The following is a 26,506-nucleotide window of genomic DNA, read 5'->3' on the forward strand; positions in this document are numbered from 1 at the left end:
CATCATCCTGATACCAAAACCCAGCAGAGACCCAACGAGAAAAGAAAACTTCAGGCCAATATCCATGATGAACATAGATGCAAAAATCTTCAATAAAATATTGGCAAGCCGATTGCAACAGCAAATCAAAAAACTTATTCATCATGATCAAGTAGGATTCATCCCAGGGATGCAAGGCTGGTTCAACATGAGCAAGTCTATAAACGTAATTCACCACATAAACAGAACCAAAAACAAAAACCACATGATTATCTCAATTGACGCAGAGAAGGCATTTGACAAAATTCAACAGCCCTTTATGCTAAAAACCCTCAATAACTCGGTATCGATGGAACGTATCTCAAAGTAATAAAAGCTATTTATGACAAACCAACAGCCAATATCATACTGAATGGGCAAAAGCTGGAAGCATTCCCTTTGAAATCTGGCACTAGACAAGGATGCCCTCTCTCACCACTCCTATTCAATATAGTACTGGAAGTTCTAGCCAGAGCAATCAGGCAAGAAAAAGAAATAAAGGGTATTCAAATAGGAAAGGTGGAAGCCAAATTGTCTCTCTTTGCAGACGACATGATAGTATACCTTAGAAGACCCCATTGCCTCTGCCCAAAAACTCCTGAAACTGATAAGCAACTTCAGCAAAGTCTCAGGATATAAAATCAATGTGCAAAAATCACAAGCCTTCCTCTACACCAATAACAGACTTAAAGAAAGCCAAATCAAGAGCAAACTGCCATTCGCAATTGCTACAAAAAGAATAAAATACCTTGGAATACAACTCACAAGGAACGTAAGAGACCTCTTCAAGGAGAACTACAAACCACTGCTCAACGAAATCAGAGAGGACACAAACAGATGGAGAAACATTCCATGTTCATGGTTAGGAAGAATTAATATCGTGAAAATGGCTATACTGCCCAAAGTAATTTACAGAATCAATGCTATCCCTATCAAGCTACCATCGACTTTCTTCACAGAACTGGAAAAAACCACCACGAACTTCATATGGAACCAAAAGAGAGCCCACATAGCCAAGTCAATTCTAAGCAAAAAGAACACAGCGGGGGGCATCACACTACCGGATTTCAAACTATACTACAAGGCTACAGTAATCAAAACAGCATGGTACTGGTACCAAAACAGAGATATAGACCAATGGAACAAAACAGAGGCACCGGAGGCAACACAACATACATACAACTATACAATCTATGATAAACCTGACAAAAACAAGCAATGGGGAAAGGATTCCATGTTTAACAAATGGTGTTGGGAAAACTGGCTAGCCATGTGCAGAAAGCAGAAACTGGACCCCTTCCTGAAACCTTACACTAAAATTAACTCCAGATGGATTAAAGACTTAAACATAAGACCTGGCACCATAAAAACCCTAGAAGGAAATCTAGGCAAAACCATCCAGGACATAGGAGTAGGCAAGGACTTCATGAACAAAACACCAAAAGCATTGGCAACAAAAGCCAAAATAGACAAATGGGACCTAATGAAACTCCACAGCTTCTGCACGGCAAAAGAAACAGTCACTAGAGTGGATCGGCAACCAACAGAATGGGAAAAAATTTTCGCAGTCTACCTATCTGACAAAGGGTTGATACCCAGAATTTACAAAGAACTCAAACAGATTTACAGGAAAAAAACAAACAAGCCCATTCAAAAGTGGGCAAAGGATATGAACAGATACTTTACGAAAGAAGACATATATGAGGCCAACAATCATATGAAAAAATGCTCATCGTCACTGGTCATCAGAGAGATGCAAATCAAAACCACATTGAGATACCATCTCACGCCAGTTAGAATGGCGATCATTAAAAAATCTGAGACAACAGATGCTGGAGAGGATGTGGAGAAAAAGGAACACTTTTACACTGTTGGTGGGAGTGTAAATTAGTTCAACCATTGTGGAAGACAGTGTGGCGATTCCTCAAGGCCTTAGAAATAGAAATTCCATTTGACCCAGCAATCCCATTACTGGGTATATATCCAAAAGTCTGTAAATCGTTCTACTATAAAGACACATGTACACGAATGTTCATTGCAGCACTGTTTACAATAGCAAAGACCTGGAATCAACCAAAATGCCCATTGATAATAGACTGGATTGGAAAAATGTGGCACATATACACCATGGAATATTATGCAGCAATCAGAAATGATGAGTTTGTGTCGTTTGTAGGGACATGGATGAATCTGGAGAACATCATCCTCAGCAAACTGACACAAGAACAGAAAATGAAACACCGCATATTCTCACTCATAGGCGGGTGATGAAAAATGAGAACACATGGACACAGAAAGGGGAGTACTAAACACTGGGGTCTATTGGGGGGAAAAGGGGAGGGCCAGTGGGAGGGGGAGGTGGGGAGGGATAGCCTGGGGAGAAATGCCAAATGTGGGTGAAGGGGAGAAGAAAAGCAAAGCACACTGCCATGTGTGTACCTACGCAACTGTCTTGCATGCTCTGCTCATGTACCCCAAAACCTATAATCCAATAAAAATTTAAAAAAAAAAAGAATCTTGTCTCTCAAGAGGTGGTAGAAAAGGGCTTAGAGCATATGACTTTTGGGGGAAGATTACAGTTCATAGAAAATCAAAGTAATAACAGATGGCATTTATTCATTTCTATATGCCAGACCTACATAAAAGCCTTTACTTAGGTTAACCCAATTAATTTGACAATAATCCTTGAGGTAAGTACTATTCTTGTTTCTACTTTATAGCAAAGGAAATTAATGAACAGAGGTTAGGACACATGGCTGGTGTTATTTAGACACTAACTTGGGATTGAACCTGTATAACCTGATTCCAGAGGCTGTGCTCTTAACCACTATACTAGGATATAGCAGGATCTCAGATAAGTACATCTTGGCTGATATGTTGAATTTTCCAGAACACAAGACAGTTGCCACTTGAGTGGTTGTGTAGTACCAGTAAATGTGGTTAAATTTTTATCTACAGATGGTGGCACATATTTTGTACATTCCCAGAGAATTGGGACCTATTAGCCAAGTGGGTCTTAGGTCCTCCAGCCATGAAATGATAAGATTGAACTGGATAATTCCATAAAGTCCCCTTCAGCACTGAAGTTTTATGACTCACTGATTTTGTACAGCACAAACTATAACAGTACATAAAATGCTTTTCAATATCGATGATAATAGAGGATGCTGTCCTACTTTCTAAGAAAACAGTGTATTGCCTATGTCTTCACCCTAATGTGTGTTATTTTTAAAGAATTATATGTATAAACGTTATTCTTCCACAGTTTTTAATTGTTAACTTGAAATTACTAAAAGCACAAAATCTGAGAACCAGAAATTTCCTTCCAAGTTAGGAAAGATATTTTCTTTTACAACATTAATATTTTGTGGGAAATGGCAGGCAGCCATGAAAAATTATGCAGGCTATGGGAGGAGCACATAATATTAAATGAAGGAAGTAGAATGCAAAAACACATCATGATAAATAGCGACACATATACCATGCAGGTGTGTGGACAACAACTGCGAGGGAACAAGGAAAAAGTAAAAGCACTGATGTTTCAGGGCAATGAATTTCTGAGCTAACAGTAAAAATTTTACTCTTACTTCACTTTTTTTGTTTTTTGTGTTTTTTTGAGATGGAGTGTCATCCTATCACCCAGGCTGGAGTGCAGTGGCACAATCTTGGCAGACTGCAACCTCTTCCTCCTGGCTTCAAGTAATTCTCATCCCTCAGCCTTCCGAGTAGCTGAGATTACAAGTGTGCATTACCACGCCCATTACTTTTTGCCCTTTTAGTTCCACCATGTTGGCCGGCTGGTCTGGAACTCCTGACCTCAAGTGATCCGCCCACCTTGGCCTCCCAAAAGTGCTGGGATTACGGGTATGAGCACCATGCCCCGCCTCTTTCACACTTTAAATTTAGTGTGCAGACGTTCATCTCAAGGAGGCAGGCATTCCCCTGGGAGGTCTCAGAAAGAGGTTTCCAGTACCAAAGGAAAGACAGGGTCACCTGTAGTAGTGGGCCCCCCACAGGCTCAGGAGGAGCAGCACGACAAGCACCACCACACAGACAGCCACCACGGTGACCTTCCGCTGCTGCCGGTAGCCAGCGTGGCGCAGTTCCCACCACTTCAGGTCTTGGTACTGACATCGCTCCCCGAGGTAGCCAACAACACAGCTGTGACAACACACAAACAGAGGTCATCAGAGACGCCTGACCAAAGACACTGATAGTTCTGACACTCGATATTCAACTATCTCTCAACCTCTGCATTTCTAGACTCAGCTCTTTGGAAGCATATAGAAAATCCATCCAGGGTTCGTTGAAAGCACTCTAATTTACAAGTTAATGCAGCATGGACTTCTCCCTTCTGTCTGTTTGCCCTGGGATTTATGTGGGATTATTTGCATACTGCCTCTATAAGGCATTACAGGACATTGATTAAAGATCAGTTTCTGTTAGGCTAAAATCCTGAGGAACCACCTTTTAAAACCAACACAAAGCAACTCTGCCCTAAGAGCCAAGGGAGTTTCGGAAACAAATGTTTGGCCAGATTGCAATGAGTATAGGTGAAAAGGAAGGAGAATTTGAAGGTGGAGTTCCTCACTTGAAAGCAGGCTATAGAGGAATGTGTGCAGTTTCTGAACAGAATGCATAACCTAGTCTGCAGAGAAAGCTTTTTTCGTTTTAAAAAGAATCACTACTAGCGCAAGGGAAGACCCAGTAACATACATATAGGCATTTGCCTTTTTTCTTCAATGGGCTCTATGGAGGAAAAAGGGACATTCACCCACAAACACCCTGCTGTCTCAGTGAAATCGTCACTAGAATGAGCTGCTGTCCTTTTTAGTAAATGAAGCAATGCTGCCATCTACTGGGAATGTGCATTTCTGGAAACGATTAGGCTCTCAGGTAAACATCTGTATTCTATTATCCTTGCAAAAGCACCAACTTTGAAAAACATCCCATTAAACACTCTGTAATCCCCACTTATTAAAAATTCCTTCCTCAGGCCCTGGATAAACTATTCATCCATGTCCCCACTTAATTCCGAAAGGACTTAAAGGAAAAAAAATACAGAGATCTGACCCCAGGGCCCATAGTGAGAAGAGGCAGCATTGAAAACACACCGGACAAAGCTCCAGAAGATCTGGGCTCTAGACTTGGCTCTACTGTGAGCTGGTCAGAGGACTGGGCAAGCCACTCACAGAAGGAGGGAAAGGGATTAGTGCTTCTCAACCATCTTGTGTGTTTGACACCCTGCTAGGCACTTTTATTCATTTTCTTATTAGTGGCATATTCCCATATTACAGATGAGAAAACTGAGGCTCAAGGAGTTTGTACAAGGTCACACAGCTATGATTGACAGGTTTGACTCCAATGGTTCTCTGATTTCAAAGCCTATGTTCTTTCTATTATACCATGCTGCTTCCAAAAAGTTTGATGCTCTATTCAGCTCTGAAAAGCTATTTTCTAGAACTAACCATGCAAGAGCTAGCAGCATCTGAGTGCAGAAGCATAAAGGACAACCATTATCCCAGGCTTTCTTGGATGCTGTTTTAATTCTAGCTATCTTTGGTTAGAGCCATTTGCTATCAATGCCTAGCAGCACAATTTTTAAACTGTTGGATGTTAATGGGCCACACCTCTGATCCTCTCAGAGAGTTTGGGGTCTTGAGAAATATGTCAGTCCTTGGCCAAGAGTCCTGGAGATCCAAGTCAGCTGCAATAGCAGAGTCTCACTGAGTCTTACAAGGCCCAGAATAGTCCTTCAGCATTTTCCACTGGGGGAGGGGGACACATGATACTAGTTCTTTGGTTATGAATTAGTTCTTCTGTTAAACCAAACAAAAGATTCTCTGGACAAATAAGTTTGCCTTTCCATAGTCAAATAATTTTGAGACATTTTGGACTCAATACAGACAAACAAGGCTTTTTGTTTGTTTGTTTTTGAGACAGGGTCTCACTCTGTTGCTCAGGCTGGAGTGCAGTGGTGCCATCACAACTCATTGCAACCTCAGCCTCCTGGGCTCAAGCAGTTCCCAAGTAGCTGGGAATACAGATGTGTGCTACGATACCTGGCTAACTTTAAAATTTTTTTTTTTTTTTTTGTAGAGATGCGTTCTTACCATATTACCCAGGCTGGTAAACAAGATTTTTTAATGTGCTGTGGTATACTATGAATCAAGAATTGAGGGCTGGACAGAAGATTAGAAATTATGGTTAAGGAGTCACGAAGCTGGAGCCTACAAGATTATGGCCCTCCCTAAACTGCTCCTAAGCTCAGTGCTTGAGATATTCTGCAGACCCTGCACTTGATGGATCAGCTGACACTACCCTGATCAATTAACTGGCTCATCTGAACTTGTGGCCCCCATCCAGGAACTGACTCAGTGCAAGAAGGCAGCTTCAACTCTCTATGATTTCATTCCTGACCTATCAGCACTCCTGGCTCACTGGCTTCCCCTAACCTACCAAGTTGTCCTTAAAAACTCTGCTCCCCAAATGCTCAGGAAGACTAATTTGAGTAATAATAAAACTACAGTCTCTTGCAAAAAATAATAATAATAATATTGAGGGCTAGAGTATGATGCATCTCTCAATGTGATTTGCCCACATAACCTGTTTTTAAGAAGCATTTCACAACACTGATGTTGGGGGATCTTGGTCTAAAGACCTGTCCAGAAGGGTGTTTGGCTGAAACACAGAATGAATGAGGACCTCCTCTGAGCCCAGAAGCTTTGGAGCCTCCTGAGCATCTCCAAACCAGGAAATGTTCAAGGAATACCTCGGGCATGGAGATTTCCAACTCTCACTTCCTCTGCATCATCAGGGGCACCCTGGGGTTTCATGTGGCTGAGGGGAACTTCCACTGCTTCTAAGAAAGGAAGGAAGAGCTGGGTCTTCCAAAACCTGCTTGCAGCAGGAAGAACACTCTGTACAGAATGACGCCTGCCTAGGAAGTGTTTCTAATAAAAGTTGGACTGGTAAAGTACTTCCTAGAGACTTGTTATTATGGAATTAATAAAGCACAAGGTTAGGTCATCCGGACAGGAGGAGGCAAGGGTTGAATCGTTGATTAAACCACATTTTGGTTAAATGCACAATTTAAAAATAAGGTTATGATCCAGAGTACTGTGAACTCTGATAATATTTTAAATATTGCTTTAGATTCAAGGTCCTTAAATTTGAGTTTATCTCCAGTTTGTCATTTGTAACAACTCATGTTTAAAACATTATCAGGGAAATATGATATTTTCATCAAGATTTAATGAAAGAAAGAAAAGCAGTGTGCTATAGAGTTCATCAATCATTTAATAAATGGATGCTATCAGATCCAAATGAAAACACTGTTCTAAATGCAACATGTAACCCTGTAGTACCCTTTATATTATCATAATGATTTTTATAATCTAAAGTATTATGGAGAAAAACCATGACCTAATAAATGTGGACATTTGTTTTTGTAATTTCATCATTTGGGATGACCAGAAACAATGAACAGGCAAAACCAATTAGATTCTTAATATTAAAACTAGCAATAACTATTGCAGATACCCAATTTATCATACTTTAGGAAATTATAGCATGTAAATATGAATATAAAAACAGAATTCTATAAGGACTGAGTCATTTTTACTAGTGTTTATGAGCATTTTTCACTATGTTTGTCATGCTGACATGATTTCTAATGCAAGGCCATACACTTTGTCATGGAATATAGCTTACTCTTCCATGAATTTAGTTATTCTGCTCATTATTACTGATGAAATGGGAGAAGCCTTTAAGGTTGTAGTAGTGATTTGTGAGGCTCAGACTATTTTATCACCCCTCCCTCAGGCACACAGAAAATTATCAGTGGATCAGGAGCCTAATCCTGGGAGACCTATTTGTTTTCTGATATCTATCAGTTTCCTCCTATTGCCTTGAAAACATGAAATGAATTAAAGGTAGCATTTGAGGCAGACCTGGCTATTGTGGGTTTGGGTTTTGTTAAAGGGTCCACAGGAAAGGTTTTTGGAGGGAGCACAGTGGGAATGCCTTATAGTTTTTTAGGGCTTCCTCAAATCATCTTTCCAGGTTGACACTTCATCCACTGTGAAAACCCTCATGGGGGCAAAAAGGGAGCAAGAAGCAGCAGCTGCAGTGTCAGCAATTGTTATTAACCAACAAAATGTAAAGTCAACTGTTAGGAAGTGAAGAAAAAAAGGCATACATTTATTTTTGAAGAAAAATATTTTTGGACTCTGGCAAGAAGTCCAGTGTGAACATGTACAACACTTTTGTAAATCCAGAAACAAATCACTGATGCTCACATATAATGTAAAGCATATTTGATGAAAAATAAATCAAAGTTTTAAGGAATTATCTCACAAACCTAAGTTTTTCAACCAGGATGAGACATTTAATCCCTAGACTATACCAGTGGTCACATCAAATTATGTCAGTAAAAGGGGAAACCACCAACTACTTAGATTTATATTTATCACTGGTAACTGAGAGGGGCATCGTGATACACAAGGAGGGTGTGATGAAGTGCACACACATGGTTTATATGTGTTTGTTTATAGTTTTCCAAAAGAACATCTAATTGCAGAATCCTCAGTATACATTTTCCAAATTAGCTAAAAGTGATGCACTAAATACCATCTCTCTGTGCCATCAGCAAGACAGTTTGACTTACTTGCATGCATACTTGTCCACTGTTTCAATATACATGCACACACCATCATGGAGGCAGTACCCACTGTGGGACGGGGGACATCCAGAGTCACTATTTCTTACGGAATATCGGTGGTCATCTTCCCTGAGGTGAGAGGGTGAAGTAGAGTCTAAAAGAACCCAAGACGTTACTTTTACCTTCTGAAGGGACTCATGTCTTTCAAGTATCAATATCAGGAACCAGTTTCTGTGAACAATTTGTGATACAGTATTTTTTAGTGACAGAAGAACTACCAGAAGGGACAACAGTTTTACTTTCCTAGTGGACGTTAGTATTATCTGAGCATGAAGGATAGCATATTGGAGGCAGGTAAAAGAATGGCTAGTCCTAAGTTGCCATACGAATTCAGAGTCACTGATCTCATAAAACAAATCTGTCTCACACAAAAAACACACTAACCATGTGAAGTAACAATTAGCATCAAGGTCTCACTGAACAACTGGTAACTCTTTATCGCTTAAAACTTATGCATCAATGTGCAGTCCATTACCTCCAACATCCTGGAGTCTCAAAAATTTCTTTCTCCTTAAAACTAACTTTCAGAGAAGCCCTCCAGGACAAGACTGTAGCAACTATGACAGGAAGAAAATGTTCCCATATCAGAGGGAATGCCGAAGTGGAATATAAAGTCTCTCTTATTGAATGGTTCACTGCTCCTTAAAAGGAAAAGATATGTAGCTGATATATAAATATAAGCAGTTTTTCAATACCTTTAAGAAGAGCAAATTATTTGAGAAAAATAACATGCTAAGGAAAAAAAAGAACAGACACCAAGTAAGCATGGAATTTTTCCTTCTTAGGATGTTTTCCACTTGTAGGGCTGAAAGGTAAAGAGTGGGCAGTGATGGGAAAGAGTTCCGTCCTGGTCTCCAGGGTCTCAGTGGAGCCAGCTCCCTTTCTGGGGTGCTGATGGTGAGATGCTACTGCTGTTATGGGGAGAAGATTCAGGAAGCAGGAGTCAACCATTATTAATATTGAAAAAAGAAAGGGAAGAGAGCTGGAGTTCTAATGCAGATCAAGAAATACTGCCTTTTTCAAGTAATATTTTAAAATCCTTGAAAGTGATTTAAAATGCTAACTTCAGATATTCTCACCGACCTGCCTAGCCCTGCAAAATTATCCAGCAGCCTCACAAATCGACATTACAAATAGGGAGATTAGTTGTACAGTTAAAGAGAGACACCCATGTTCCCATCTTTATTGGATTGTGAGTAATAAAAAAGGATTTATTCCAGATGCTATTAAATTAAGAAAACTTGGACCATTTCAAATTCTCAAGCCCAGCATCATCGTAATCAGGAAAGCCAGCTCTGCAGCCTGACTGAACTGAATGATTTTTAGAATCTCTAACGCAAATAGAGATTAGGGTATAGAATTTCCCTGAACCAAGTCCTTCCCCTTCACTCTAGACCACCCACCCACCTACCAGGGCAAATCAGTCCTGGTTCAGACAGGCGTCCAGCACACGTGCAGGCGTAGCCTCCCTCTGTATTTGTGCAGCTGGCATTCTCTCCACAGCCGTGCACCCCCAGTTGGCATTCATCAATATCTGTCAGAAAAGACAGAGTAGGGGAGAGAAAAGTGGGGTATGGAAAAAGAGGGTTTTACAGTTGGACAGCCTCTGGAAGAGGAGCTTCATCAGCTTCTGTCATGCTATATGTTCTCAAAGGCCTGTGCATTTTTAGCATTAAAGGTACTTTCATGAATGTTGGAGAGATGAACTGGGTCCTATAATGCATGTCCAGGGAGGTGTTCTTTTTCTTTCTTTCTTTCTCTCTCTCTCTTTTTTTTTTTTTTTTTTTTTTTGAGACAGAATCTCACTTGGTTGCCGAGGATAAGGTACAGTGATGTGATCGTGATTCGTTGTAGTCTTGACCTCCCATGACCAAGCAATCCTCCCAGCTCAACGTACCAAGTAGCTTGGACCACAGGCTTGTACCATCATGCCTGGCTACTTCTTGTTTATTTTTTAGTTTTTTGTTTTTGCCTTTTGTAGAGATAGTGTCTCACTATGTTGCCCAGGCTGGCCTCAAACTCCTGGCCTCAAGTGATCCTCCTGCCTTGGCCTCCCAGAGTGTTGGGATTACAGGCATGAGCCACCACACCCAGCCCCAGGCAGGTGTTCTAAACTCCTTACAGAGGCTGGAAGCTTTCTTCCTGGTTGGAAGGAAAGGAGACTTCTCAAAGTTAGAGATTAGTAAATGATCTCTAGGCAAACATTATAAGTTCAGATCCTAAAGATTCGTACTTAACTTTTTGAATACACATTGTTTCATTGACATACATAGTATATAAAATATAACAGTTTTGCATTTTTATATAAGTCTAAACTATATAAGACAAATCACCCTTTCTTTCCTAACTACCCACCATTTTTCTTTCTCAGCTACTGCCACCCTAACATTGATGGCCTTTCTTCCTCTCGATTTTCCATTACTGCAAGAACAGCCTTACCATATTCCTGGACCCCATGTTTCCTTCACGCCACGCCTAAACACCAGTGCCAGATTATTCCCCTTTCAACACAGCAATGATAAAGCCATCATTGCACCCCTTTACCCAAATGCTGCCAGTGGTTCCTTGCTGCCTAGAACTTTGCCGTCCGACTTGCTAGCCATCACCATATGAGCGTATTGAGTACCCGAAATGCAACTAGTTCATAATGAGATGTGCTGCGAGTATAAAACACACATTAGAGTTTGAAGACTTGGTACCAAAATAAAAAAGAATATTAAATATCTCAATAATTTTTATACAGATTACCTATTAAAATGTTAATATGTTGGTTATATTTGAATATTAAATTTGAATAGTAATATTATTACTAAATTTCATTTTGCCTGTCTCATTTTACATTTTGTAACTTGGTCACTAGGAATTTTAGGACAGCACTGGCTGACCCTCAGCCAGTTTCACTGGAGAAGTGAAACCTCGATAACTGACACTCAGATTTTAGTCTTCCACAGATGTAACCCAAACCATCTGTTATAGGCTGAAATGTGTCCCTGACCCTGTAATTCATATATTGAGCCCTAACTCCCAAAGTGACTGCCTGTATTTGATGAAAGCGCCTATCAGGAGGAAAGTAAGGTTAGATGGGGTCATAAGGGTGGGGTCCTACTCCAATAAGATTGGTGTCCTCAAAAGAAGAGGGAGAAAAAAAAAAGAGGAAAAGAAACTAGAGTATTCTTTCTCTCTCTCTTTCTCTCTATCTCTCTTTCCCTCTCTCTGTCTCTCTACACATCGAAGAGGAAAGGGCATGTGAGAACTAGTGAGCAGGTGACCATCTGCAAGCCAGGAAGAGATCCTTCACCCAAAGCCAAATCAGCCAGCACCTTGATCTGGGTGGGATTTCTAGTCTCCGGAATAATAAGAGGACATATTTCTGTGGCTTAAGTCATCCAGTCTATATTTTGTTATGGCATACACTACCTTATCAGCCTCAGTTTCTGATATAACCTAAACTTAGTGCTCACCTAAACTACTCTCTATCCATAATGCCAGTCATGTGATCTGTTCATGCCTGGAATGCTTCTATCCCTTCACATTCTGCAAATAAAATTATGTATCCACCACACTCCCTCCAAAATGACAGTTCCTCCCTGAAATCTGTCCCAATACCTCAAACAGATATTTCTCCCAGTTCTGAACTTTCGTTGTGGTTTTTACTTCTCTTATGATGTGTACCCTTCCTCATCACTGATCACAGCTTTATTTCTTTTAGCTCACATTTTCCTCACAAGCAAGGACGACCTTTCTCATCCTGATATTTCTCACATTTCTAATACTGTGGCCTTGCCCCTAATAGGGGGCAAGTAAATATTTAACACACTGAATTGCTATCCTGGATGGCCCAAACTGACTCTTTTATGAATTCCTGTTATAATTTCAATAAACTATCACCTTGAGAGAAAGAGAGCTTTTCCAAGAAGAAAGACAAAGGTGTATACTTGACCAAGAAACCCAACTACTCTTAATAAGAAGGATAACACTTTTACGTAGCACTTTTTATGTGCCAGACATGGTTTGAAGTATTATATCTACATACATACACAGAGCAGGAGAGAGAGAGTGACTGGAGGGAGAGAGAACAGAGGAGCAAGCCCACTGCTTCCATGGAGTCTGAGGACTCCATGCCAACCACGCAGGTGGGGCGAGGACATCCCATTGCATGATCAATACTGGAAGGAGATGAGTTAATAACAGTGTGAGAAACCAGAGTCTAACAAGTTTAAACATCCAGGAGATACCTTCCTTTTTCTTCATATTTAAGGAAATTAAATATGAAGTGTGCTTGTCTAAATTATCTATGGGCCTACTTGATTAGAGCAGTGACATTTTTCTGACTGACAGCCAAATATGTGCTTATAAGAGTGTTTACAGATGTCTGTGGATTCCACAAAACTAATCTGATAAAGGTCTGATTTAAATCAACGAGATTCGAAAAATTGATAGTTATGATTGATATTTCATCTTTAACCTTAACAAGTGGGAGAAAGCAGTATCATTTGAGTTTCTTATCAGTTTCTTACATTTTCAGAAGGAGGGAAAGAAATACTGAAAGGGAAGTTTTAAAGAGCTGTAAAACTTCAGATCACTTCCCCATGCCTCAGATGGCTTCAGGCAGGTTTTCACTTGTACGTGATGCGATGCTACTGATGGAAAGGTATGAGACATCCACGACGCAAACTCCCAATTCAACATGCCGCACCCAGACCTTACCAGAGGACAGGGATTATGAAAGAGGTTTGAATCATTCTTTACTTGTATCTCAATGTCAGCAGCTTGACTCTCCCACCTATTGAACATACCAAGAAACATGGGAGGAGTCCTTTCACAGGCCATACCTCTTTTTCTTTATGCACACAGCAGTGACTTCCAACAAACTGTCATCAGCTCTGCAGTTCACTACATTTCTCTTACCAAATTCACTGACAAGTAAATGCTGTCCAACTCCCCCATGATGGCTCTAGGTGTGAAGTATTGATGAGACACTGGTGGCACTCAAACCTCGGAGAGACTTAGAAAGGCAGAGGAGTAAGCACCTTCCAAAGGAGCTTGAAGCTGACTAGGGCAGTAATAGCATAAGGGCACAAACTTGACTGTTCACCAAGAATGGAAATATGTCAGTTTGAGCAGGTCATACAACTCTTTAAATTGTGACATGTGTGTCACCCCAATTATAACCTGTCTTCTCTCTGCTCACTGCACCCACACTGTCTCCTGATTTCTGAGGCCTGACTCTGCCCTACTGCCTCCACACATGCATCCTCTTACCAAGACAGTGAATCCCATCTCCTTGGTAGCCTTCTGAGCACTGGCAGACATAGCCACCTTCAGTGTTGATGCACTTGGAGGAGGCAGGGGGGCACACTGGGACACCCATCTCACATTCATCTATATCTGTGGACAAAATTAGGAACTAGTGCAATATTTAGGCAATCCTAACATAAACAAGTATAATCTTATATTCAATTGCTGAGTCAGTCTTTTACAGGTGCTGTTTACAACATCAGGCACATCTTGCATCTTGGACATAAAGTTCACATGTTTTTGCTGAATCGATCTTTACAGAGTTCTCACCTATCTGATTAGACAAATATGTAAATAGATCTCTTTCTGCCAGGGTTTCAGACCATAAGAACTGAGATCTTTCCAGCAATCATTAAATTATAACGTTGATTCTATTAATGTAAAATAGGAACTTATCTATGAATCAATTTATTTGACTAAACCTTAGGACCTAAGCTTCTAGGGGAAACAGTTGTGTTTGCACTGAAATGGGTGAAGTCATATACTTGACTTGAACTCAGATTCATGCTTCTGAAACTAATTATAAATTCTTCCCCTTAATGTCAACTGCATATATTGCATAATCATAATAATTTACCATAAACTCAATGTAGTTTGTGTATATTTGTGTAAATATATTTTTATGTCTCATATTTTCTATGCATGTCATCCAATTTTTTTTTTAGCTTACATCAAATAACTTATTCAACCTGCTGATTACATCCTTCTGGAGCTTTTAAGTCAGAAAGAGCAGAAAGAATGTTTCTGGTTCACTGTTGTCCAAATATGTGTATTTTCCCTGTGCTCTTACCAGAACAGAGTTTTCCATCCCCAGCAAACCCTTTCAAACACTGACACATGGCATCCTCTCCCTCTGAAACACACCGAGCATGCATGCTGCATCCCACAGGAGCACAGTCATCTTGATCTGCAAATACAAGAATCCCGTGCAGTTATTTCCAGACCTTAGAAAAGAAAATAGACTTTAATATTTTAGGTTCTACAGAACAGTCCACTGCTTCCTTTCCCAAGTTCTGGGGCAGGCTAGTCTCCAAACAGAAACATTTAGTTGACCTATAAACCATATATACATTTACAAGATCCATAGCCCAGCTGGGTACAGTGGTTCACGCTGGTAATCCCAGCACTTTGGGAGGCCAAAGAGGGTGGACTGCTTGATCCCAGGAGTTCAAGACCAGCCTGAGCAACACGGTGAAACTCCATCTCTAATAAAAATATGGCGGTGTATGCCTGTAGTCCCAGTTAGTTGGGGGGCTGTGGTAGGAGGATCGGGAGGTTGAGGCTTCAGTGAGCCAAGATGGTACCACTGCACCCCAGCCTAGGTAACAAAGTGAGACACTGTCTAAAAAATAAAACAAGATGCATAGTCCCATAGCCATACTTCTGTTAATGTGCTCTCAAAGAACTTTAGTCTTAAAGAACTATCTGGTGTTCAAGGAACCCTATCTGAACTTATTTGTAATTTTTAAAAGCATTTGCAAACGTAAATTATAAAATTGCTAGAAGTAAATAGACTCAAATTTCAAAGGCCTATTGCTCATTTTGAAACTTCCCAACCATTTTGACAACAAAAGGAGTCAATCTATTCTTATCCTGCAAAGACACACAGACTAATATCTAGCAAGTAGATCTGTGCACCAACCAGGCAAAAAAATTCAATCATAAAAAAGATTTACTGCCAATTTACTAATATCATATATAATAGAATGTGTATGTCACAATGTGTGTTTATTATCAAGATTTATGTAGTAACTTGCACACCTCAAGGCACTTTTACAAAGACATGAACCATATGAGTTAAGTGCAGTAAATGGATCATTTCATTTCACACTCCATTGAAATGCAAGTGCCCCAGGGGACAGAGTTACATGTTGAGCCATAAACATGAGCAAGTTTTTGTTTTCTTTGCTTTACTTACGTATGTAGTCATTCTCCAAATGCCACCCCACCCTACCTTTTTGGAGTTGGGGGAATCTGACACATCACAGTAGGATATAAATTATCATCTGTCTATTAACTGGTAAGTTTGCTTATCTGAGTACAGAAGAGATTTTTTTAAAAGCCCTCCAAACTTGCTGATAAATGAAAGAAAGTTAAATGATCTAAGTAGGATTCAGGTGGCATGTGAATGCAGACATTGGGTAATTGCATTTGATTTGCTTAGCTACTTGAGCAAGAAGATTTCTCTTGCGGGAGCAGATGCCTTTCGTGCTTGCTTGGTCATCTCCTGTCACTCATGACTCCTAGAGACGGATAAGTTCAGACCAAATCAATTATCCATTTAATTCAGCATTTATTTGGAAGACTAGCTCCCAAATCACTAGGCTGCTCAGAGTGTGAAGTGGACAGTATCCGATTACCCAAGACATTTTAAATCACTAGCAGAATTATCTTAAATTAGAATATGATTTGGGATTTATTTAGTAACATGAAAACCCAAGGCAGCTGTGTGTAATGAAAAGCAATAGTTATAGGAGGGATGGGCTACAGCCAGAGTTATATATATATATATATATAAAGCTACAAAGGAGCTCTGGAAGAAACAAATGCTTGTGCTCACATTACTCTTCTCTAAAATAGTTGTGACAATTTCTGCCAGGTCTATTTTTCATAATGGTTCTAAGGACAAGAATAAAAGGTGACTTAAAAAAAACTCTTGACCAAGATATTTGTTTAAATATTTGATCAAACACTCTTTAATACACATTTAAGTAAGGATGAAAAAGAAAGATACTGTGATAATTTAAATAAGAATTAACCTTATCAGACTAGAAGAAACTTCAGGTCCTGTTAGTAAAACTAATATAATAATTCATTCAAAAGTACCTGCTATGTATTGGGCCTTCCTGAGAGCCAAAAATATTGTGGTGAAGAATAGGGTTCTGCTATTGACAAGGGCTCCTGTTTTGCATAATTAGTTACTGAAGTACAAGTGCGATGAGTATGATCAAGGGGCAGAACTGAGGTTCTAAGAGAGCTGTAATAGGCAACCTAGCCCAGCTGGGCACTAGGAAAGGCTGAGGACAGAAGGGCACCCACAACTTCGAAGGGTTAAGAAACACACCATGTTTGTTGGCCGCATAAATGTCTTCTTTTGAAAGGTGACTGTTCATATCCTTCACCCATTTTTTGATGAAGTTGTTTGTTTTTTTCTTGTAAATTTGTTTAAGTTCTTTGTAGATTCTGAATATTAGCCCTTTGTCAGATAAGTAGCTTGCAAACATTTTTTCCTATTCTGTTGGTGGCCAGTTCACTTTAATGACTGTTTCTTTTGCTGTGCAGAAGCTCTTAAGTTTAATTAGATCCCATTTGTCTATTTTGGCTTTTGTTGCCATTGCTTTTGATGTTTTAGTCATGAAGTCCTTGCCTATGCCTATGTCCTGAATGGCATTGCCTATGTTTTCTTCTAGGGTTTTTATGGTGTTAGTTCTTATGTTTAAATCTTTAATCCATCTGGAGTTAATTTTTATATAAGGTCTAAGGAATGGGTTCAGTTTTAGCTTTCTTCACATGGTTAGCCAGTTTTTCCCAACACCATTTATTAAACAGGGAATTCTTTCCCCATTGTTTGTTTTTGTCAGGTTTGTTAAAGATCAGATGGTTGTAGGTGTGTGGTGTTACTTCTGAGGCCTCTGTTCTGTTCCATTGGTCTATATATTTGTTTTGGTACCAGTACCATGCTGTTTTGATTACTGTAGCCTTGTAGTGTAGTTTGAAGTCAGGTAGTGTGATGCCTCCAGCTTCATTCTTTTTGCTTAGGATTGTCTTGGCTATGCAGGCTCTTTTTTGGTTCCATACGAAGTTTAAGGTGGTTTTTTCCATTTCTGTGAAGGTCAATGGTAGCTTGATGGGGATAGCATTGAATCTATAAATTACTTTGGGCAGTATGGACATTTTCATTATATTGATTCTTCCTAACCATGAGCATGGAATGTTTTTCCATCTGTTTGTGTCATCTCTTACTCCCTTGAGCAGTGGTTTGTAGTTCTTCTTAAGAGGTCCTTCACGTCCTTTGTTAGTTGTGTTCCTAGGTATTTTATTCTCTTTGAAGCAATTGTGAATGGGAGTTCACTCATGATTTGGCTCTCTGTTTGTCTGTTATTGGTGCATTGGAATGCTTGTGATTTTTGCACACTGATTTTGTATCCTGAGACTTTGCTGAAGTTGTTTATCATCATACCATTTGACCCAGCAATCCCATTACTGGGTATATACCCAAAGGATTATAAATTATTCTGTTATAAAGATACATGCACACATATGTTTATTGCAGCACTGTTTGTAACAGCAAAGACTTGGAACCAAATCAAATGCCCATCAAGGATAGAATGGATAAAGAAAATGTGGCACATATACACCGTAGAATACTATGCAGCCATAAAAAAGGATGAGTTCATCTCCTTTGCAGGAACATGGATGAATCTCGAAACCATCATTCTCAGCAAACTGACACAAGAACAGAAAACCAAACACCGCATGTTCTCACTCATAAGTGGGTGTTGAACAATGAGAACACATGGACACAGAGAGGGAAACATCACACACAGGGGTCTGTTGGGGGCTCGGGGGCTAGGGGAGTGATGACGGGGGTAGGGAGGTTGGGGAGGGATAACATCAGGAGAAATACCTAATGTAGGTGAAGGGGGGATGGAGGCAGCAAACCAGCATGGCATGCGTGTACCTATGTAACAATCCTGCAAGATCTGCACATGTACCCCAGAACTCAAAGTATAATTTAAAAAAGAAAAGAAAAAAGAAAAAGAAACAAAGCATGGGCTGAGAAAACAACTAGGGCACGTGCCCGTGTCTGTTAGAAACAAGGCCAGGGTGACAGAAGCAGGCCACAGAAAGTCAAGGGCAAAAGGGCTGATGAGCCCTTGTTGAGACTGGGGAGGTATCTAAAGGTTGGTTCATACAGAGCCCAGCAGGCCACGTTAAGAATTTTAGATACTCTAAAATCCTAATGTGGAGTTTTCACATTGTCTTTTAGCCATAGATACTTTGTTGATGTGAAATCTCACTCTGAAACAGAAATTAGACCCCTGAGCCTGACTTAGAAGGAAGTAAGACTTCACAGGCTAGGACAACACAGAACACAATCCGAGTATAGAAAGATGAGGAGTTTTTCACCAGGACAATCAGTCCCCTCTATTCTACACTAGGCTCCAGGTATTAAGCCAAATTCACAAATCCTTGGTCACTTAATCACTCCCCCATTCCCACACATCTGTCATTTGTCTTAGTCTTTCAGTCTCTCAACCATCAGTCTTTCAAAACTTGCTCTATGAACCTCTAGGGACTCCTGGTGACTTTGCCAAGGTTCTCTATATCCTTAACATTGGTTTAAAGTATTTTATTCTATCATATTGTTTGTGTCCACAACAAACTGTGGCCTTGAGGACTGGGGTGGTATTCAGCTCATCTTGGTATCCCCAGCACTTAGCACAGTGTATGCCAAATAGATTGCTGAACACATGATATTCCTAACGTTAACAAAGTTTTCCAGAACTTCTTATTTTCACATGAATTAATTATTTGGTCATAATTTTCAAAAACCTTTGGTCAAGACACTAACTTATGTCTTAGTCTCTCAGCTTTCACATCTGCAAACTGATTTGTAATAAGGAGCAAATTAGAGATTACAACTGACGCTTGATCAACATGGGTTTGAACTGTACAGGTCCACTTATACCTGGAGTTTTTTCAACTGAACACAGATCAGCATGACTGGTGGGACGTGAAACCTGCCTATGCAGATGGCTGGTGTTTTGTATACCTGGATTGCATAGGGTGACTTTGGAATTTACATATGCACATATTTTGATATACTCAGGGATCCTGGAATCAATCCCCTGTGGATACAAAGGAATGACTGTATATATAATGTAACATTCTCTGCAAATGTTAGTTATTGTTATTACTAAAAGTATGAACCTCCTTATTTTTATCTTATAAAAAAATCACACTGATAGGGTAAGGTAAGAGGTCCCCAGAGCCCTGTACATCAAAAAAGTAGTTTGCAGACCACAAAAGTTGGGTAAAGCATTTCCTTAAATGTCCTAATGTGGTGTTTTGAAAACTTTTTTTTTTTTTTGGCCACATAAATCTTGTTAAAATAAAGTGTTACTCAGTAACACAAATGAACAAAATATTTCAAAATCAAGTTACACTGCTTAAAGGGCAGTGACCTAGAGTGAAAGGGTGGGGTATGCAGAAGTTTAAGGGCTAAGCTGAACCCAGTTAAAAAACCACTGACCTCCTGAGTGATAAAAGACTTAGGTTCTCTAAAGTTGTTACTTACTAAACACAAGATTTGGCATTTTGGTGACAAATGTGCAACATAGAAGAAAAGAAATCCAACATTTGCTGTTTGTGGACTTTCTGCAGCAGTTAAATAAGCAAATAAGCGGCCAACCTATATTTGCTTATCAATTACTATCAACTTTTCCCGCTAATGGAAAAACAGCCAGGTGGACCAAATACCAAAAATATCAGGTATGGATGAAGATACATTCAAACATGTTGTCCTGTTTTACTTTCGTTTCCAGGTTGTATTTCTTTACAGAACAAAGACTCTCATCCAAAGACTCTCGAGGTGTACTGTTCATGTCCAGACTAATATGCAGCCATCTTTCTCAGGCACATCATTCAGAAGAGACAGACTTGAGTCCAAGGTTTGGCTTTATTAGCCTTGTTTAGAACTTAGCCAATATTAAGTTAGAAAGGTAATTCAAAATTTCTCACAGTAGGATGGAAACTGCTGGAGCCAAAGGTACATTAGAGAACAGGTTATTCATACCTGACACCAAGATTTCAGCCACTAGCATGTGTTGAGACTCTGTGATGTTATCTTCAGACACTCTGGTCTTGGATGAGGTGTCCAGTGGCGTTACTGGGTCCTTTAGATCAGCTTCACCACCTATTGATGGTCAATAAATGCAAGTAAATTTGGCTTTTCTGTTTAAAAAAAGTTTGATTTAATTTATGTTTAAGACTATTCATTTGTTGTGAGTTCAGACTCATCCTCACAGTAAGAGGATTCAGAAAAACTGTCAAGGTCTTGGTAACTTAGTAAAGCTCACCCTGCTACCCCATACCCTCTCATTTTCACTGAGCGCTAATGATTTGGGGAGTAAGGAACCAACAGGGAAGAAAGATAGGACTCTTTCAGGTACTGGCAAAAACAGGAGTAAAATACCAAAATCCTTAGGTACATAATCAGCTCATAATCACAGCCCACAGTTAAGGACAAAGTAGAGAAGTGATCTCCCCAGCTTGTCTTCCATACACAGTTTCTCCTTTACGCTGCTTTCATGCTTCTTTTAGCCTGATTTTACCTACATTTGATAATATGAAAGGACATTTAAAAAGTCATGATTTTGTACAGGTGTAAGGTTCATATACTCTCCACTCTCAGAATAGGGGAGAAATGGATTCTGTAAGATAACAGTTTTCTAAACTGTAATCCTAAGAACCCTGGGATCATCCTTCAGAGAGTCCCTAAAGTCATAAGTCTTCTTAATAATACAATAAAGTTAATTGCCTTTTCCCACCATGTTCGCATTTGTACTGTTATGGCCAAAGGAATGTGGGTGACTTAGTATGAAAAAAAGAAATGACTGCAAACTCTACCAGCAGCTGAGCTCTTCACTGTCACACTCACATTTTAAAAACAGAAAAAGAAAAAAGGCTGGGTACAGTGGTTCATACCTCTAATCCCAGCACTTTGGGAGGCCAAGACGGGTGGATCACATGAGGCCAAGAGATGGGAGACCAGCCTGGCCAATATGGTGAAACTCCATCTCTACTAAAAATACAAAAATTAGCTGGGCATGGTGGCACACACCTGTAATCCCAGCTACTCGGGAGGCTGAGGCAGGGGAATCTCTTGAGCCCCAGAGGCAGAAGTTGCAATGAGCTGAGATCATGCTACTGCACTCCAGCCTGGGTGACAGAGCAAGACCGTGTCTCAAAAAAATAATAAATAAAAATAAAGGAAAAGGAAAAATTGGCGGGGCAGGGTAGCTTACACCTGTATTCACAGCACTTTGGGAGGCAGAGGTGGGAGGACCACTTGAGGCCCGAAGTTCAAGACCAGCCTGGGCAAAATAGCAAGATATCGTCTCCACAAAAAATAAAAATAGCCAGCCATGGTTGTGCATGCCTATGGTCCCAGCTACTAGGAGGCTAAGGTGGGGTCCAGCTACTTGAGCCTAGAGGTCCAAGGCTGCAGTGAGCCATGATCATGCCACTGTACTCCAGCCTGGGCAACAGAGGGATACCCTGTCTCAAAAAATCAATAAAATCCAGTTTCACAAGATTGTTTTGAATCAATAAGAATTATTGATTTTAAAACTCTCGACCATTAACTACACAGCTTTTTAACATTCTATGTAATAAAATAAAAAATGTATATTCTTTCAGTGCATACTGAAGTTATGATGGTTATCTAGAGGAAAAACACAAGTAATTTCTGAATTGTGAGCTGAAACTGACCACTTCTTTTCATAGCACATTGTTTTACTTGAGGAAAAAAAAATGAAAACTGTGCTATTAAGACTTGGGTACATAGCAAACATTCACTTCTCCTCAGAAATGAATGAAGTGAGCCTAGCACCTCAAGGAGTACAGCTAGCAATAACTGTTGCCAATGTCAGACTCCACATTGCAACTAAGCTTTAGGAAGCTGCTGTCTATATCCAAAAAAGGCACCTCAAAAGGCGATTGTAACAGCCCTTTTCCAACTCTATGTCTGTGTGAGGCCAGACTTTGTTCATAGACTTAACCAAGATGACACACGATGACAGATTTAAAAACAGATGTAGACATGAGAATCCAGCTGCCCTCTACAAGACAGACATTAGAGTTATCAGTGTAAAACAATGTCAGTCTTCTCGATACACATCTTTTGCTTTGGAAAATGTACTTATTTCAGTTACTTTTATAAAATATATATTAATAGATACATTTATTGTAATGTCAATAGATTTCTTAATTGTGTTATAAATTTTCATATAAATATTGACAGATATATATATAAAAACCCTTTGAGGTTCTCAATAATTTTTAAGAGTCTAAAGGGATCCTGAAACCAAGAGGTTTGAGAACTGTTGAACTAAGGCAACAATTAATAGAAAGTTCTAAAAATCCAAAGTATCCAATTCTGGTCCGTGGCTAGATTTATCCATTTTTCATCATCTGTCACTTTACTTATATTTATACCATACTTGCCAGATAAATATCACCTTTATAAAACTTAATAAAATGTAAATTATCTTTGGTATATTTCTGGTAGAAAGATATCAAGGGATGAATCCAAAGATGCCCAGATTGTTTGGGTGCACATTCAAGGGAGGCAACTCCTGGGTATACGTCACACTTGGCTCACTCTTCCTTTTGCTCAGAGGCATGTCTAGTTTGTAAAAAAGCATATCACAAGCCTTCTCAGGCTGGATTTCCCACATGTATTTGGTAACTTGAAGTTATTTATTTATTTATTTATTTATTTATTTATTTATTTATTTTTGAGATGGGAGTTTCACTCTTGTTACCCAGGCTGGAGTGCAATGGTGCAATCTCGGCTCACCGCAACCTCCGCCTCCTGGGTTCAGGTAATTCTCCTGCCTCAGCCTCCTGAGTGGCTGGGATTACAGGCACGCGCCACCGTGTCCAGCTAATTTTTTTTTTGTATTTTAGTAGAGATGGGGTTTCACCATGTTGACCAGGATGGTCTCGATCTCTTGACCTCATGATCCACCTGCCTCGGCCTCCCAAAGTGCTGGGATTACAGGCATGAGCCACCACACCCAGCCTGAAGTTATTTTTTATAAAGGACTTTGCTTTTCCTATTAAGTCTTGTCATGTGACAGGGAGATCATATACTACTGCCTCTAATATTGAGGGCGTAAAACTTCTAAACAAAATATCTCTAAACATTTTTGTGAGGTGATTCAATTTTGACATTTAGTTCCAAGTCTGGGACCCACTGCACTATAGATGGGGAGGTGGAGGGCTTGGAACTTAAGACTTTTATCACTAGAGGTCAATTGAATTGTGCCTGTAATAAGGAACTCAAAACTCAACAGAGGGTAACAAATAAACAAACAAATTCTTAGCATTCCTAAAAACAGGAAAGCTTTTAACATCCAAAATATTAAAAATCAGTGAAAGCATAGGGATGGATGTACAGCTGTATTCCTGCACCAAGGTTAAATAATTTGATACATAATTTATTATATTACCTGCCAACAGCTGATGACCATCCAGAGCCAGACACATTTTCCCATCTGGGGCTTTCATAAAACCTTCACGACACAAACACCAAGCAGTTCCAAGCCTCTCTTTGCAAATATGTTCACAGCCTCCATTTTGATATAAGCAGGGATCTGCTCCTAGAAGATAAAAGAGGGAAATTCACAGGTGAGTTTGGAGATGAAAAGGATGCTATGAATCCAAGTCTACAGCTTGCTTTTCGGAAGCTACAGCTTTTAGGGAGAGAAACGCAGTGGATCTAAACAGAGGGTGTATCAATAGTTATTTCAGAAAAGTTTTCCCAAGAAGCCACTGATTCTAAGATAAAGCCAGAATGTTATTACCTTATGAGTACTGAGTATAGCCAGTACTTTTGTTCAAGAAGCTCTTTAGTCAAATGTGATTTGTATTTCCTGACTTGTCATCTAGTCAAACTGACAAAGAGCAATTCAGAAAGAAGAGCTACCATAAAATGCGAGATGCCTTTTTCATTTGCTCACTCCCGGCTGACACCCACTCACTGGCACCCTCAGGGGTATGGGAAGGTCCAAGTGTCCACTGTGCGTGTCTAAACTGCCTGCCCTTAGTGCCTTTAACCCAAGGCTCTTTGAAATGTAGCAGGTAAGTAAGAGTTGTTCAAGAGAAGAGATGAAATTGAAGGGATAAAGCCCCAATTACCAAACTACCATATTGTCTTAAACCTAAATCCTAGGAAATCTTAACTTCTACACAGTTAGTGAAAATTACAAAATCCCCTCCACCCCCACCCCAACTGCATGACATCAAACAATTAAAATAGTTGCAGATTCCTGTCAAGGAAAAATGGTGTAACATCTCCAGTGTGTACCTGGTTTTGCCAACGGATGAATCACAACCAGTGACGAGGGCTTCAACATGCTGCCTCGGAGACGTACTCTATCTTTGCCAGTCCTCTTGTTTACTCTTATTACTGATGGCATAGCCCAGTCTGAGAACCACACATAATCCTGAAACACGGCTAGAGCAAACGGGTGACCTAGAAACAATTCAAATTTGTGAAATACACCTTCTTTGTCTTTGTAGTGATTTACGGAAAGGACAAGGCTTGAAATTTACATACCATTCCTACACTAAATCAACTCTTTAGCTACTCAGCAAGTTATGAGCAAGCCACTGACTTACACCTGCCTCAAGGAGAGCCCATGCAAGTAGGGAACCTCGCCTTAGAATGGGAGCCCAGTGGCATGAGGTTCCAGCAAAGCCTATTATTACCCAACATTTGCAGAGGGGGAGAATGTGGGCTGATTGTTTTCCTAGCACCAAGAAGGAGGCAAAGGTGGAATTTTATTTTTTAGTACATCTGTCACTACTTATAGACTGAACTCAACTAACTTATCTTACCACTCTTTGCCTTAGGTTTCCACTCTTTTGAGCAGCAGTAATAAGCAGTAGGTCAAATTCACAGGTTGTGATAAGGATTTTTCAAAACTCAAGGTAATTGTATAAGAGTCTCTCTACATTCCCATCTCCACCAACACATTTGTCTGCGTTAGAGCCCCACCTCCTTTCCTCTCTCCTTATTTAATATTGACCTATGCCCCTGAGGTCACTCTTCCTGCCTTCTCCAGGGCCTAGATTCATCAACAACCACCTCTTTCTCTTACATCTTCACTCTTCATTCCACTAGCTTTGTTCCTTCTGTCTACTAATATCGTCTCTCCCATCTTCATCTCCTTACCCCTGTGACCCCTCTAGCTCCTCTTGGTCTCTTTCCTTCCCTTTTTAGCCAAGTTTTTGCAAGAGTCATTTATTATCTGCTGCCTCCATTTTCATGGCTCCTACTGACAGTAAGTGGGCATCCTTCTGAGCTACCTCCATCAAACATACCTTTCCGTGCCACTGGAACCGCTCTGAGAAGGCATGCAAGTATCGAACACACATGGGAATGTTTTAACTTCTAATTCAAGTGGTTAGAGACTAAAGCTCAGGAAGCTCAAGTTGAATGTTTTAATCAAGGCTACTCACATTCCCCCAGGCCACTCTTTTTGTAAACGTTTGACAGATTAGAATGAATGTCTTCCCCTACTGGTGGCAAACTCAAATAACTTGTCCCGGTTACAATGAGTCTCCACTTACCATTGTTGACCAGGGTCATTAAGATTCATTTTAGTCTCTAGTCCTTGGTCCCAAATTAAAATCTTAAGTACAGCAAGGGAATTTTTAAAATACCTATAGTGC

The 26,506-nt window shown here is 40.0% G+C and overlaps 1 protein-coding gene across 7 annotated transcripts in view; it reads right to left on the reverse strand.

The window, feature by feature from the left end:
- EGF (epidermal growth factor) overlaps positions 1 to 26,506 on the reverse strand; it is a 104,586-nt gene that overhangs the window by 16,066 nt on the left and 62,014 nt on the right. For 4 of the 7 annotated variants that reach the window (XM_078366698.1, XM_078366697.1, XM_008992846.5 and 1 more), the window contains 8 exons: positions 25,137 to 25,304; positions 24,280 to 24,429; positions 20,838 to 20,957; positions 14,829 to 14,945; positions 14,003 to 14,128; positions 10,152 to 10,274; positions 8,687 to 8,834; positions 4,012 to 4,179 (listed from right to left, as the gene is read on the reverse strand). In XM_078366698.1, coding sequence (XP_078222824.1) covers positions 4,012 to 4,179; positions 8,687 to 8,834; positions 10,152 to 10,274; positions 14,003 to 14,128; positions 14,829 to 14,945; positions 20,838 to 20,957; positions 24,280 to 24,429; positions 25,137 to 25,304 — 1,120 coding nt within the window. The remainder of the gene's footprint in view (positions 1 to 4,011; positions 4,180 to 8,686; positions 8,835 to 10,151; positions 10,275 to 14,002; positions 14,129 to 14,828; positions 14,946 to 20,837; positions 20,958 to 24,279; positions 24,430 to 25,136; positions 25,305 to 26,506) is intronic. The other 3 variants (XM_078366699.1, XM_078366696.1, XM_008992848.5) reach the window with 1 other exon arrangement.

This window comes from Callithrix jacchus, chromosome 3 (genome assembly GCF_049354715.1).
Source record: "Callithrix jacchus isolate 240 chromosome 3, calJac240_pri, whole genome shotgun sequence".
Taxonomy (NCBI): domain Eukaryota; kingdom Metazoa; phylum Chordata; class Mammalia; order Primates; family Cebidae; genus Callithrix; species Callithrix jacchus.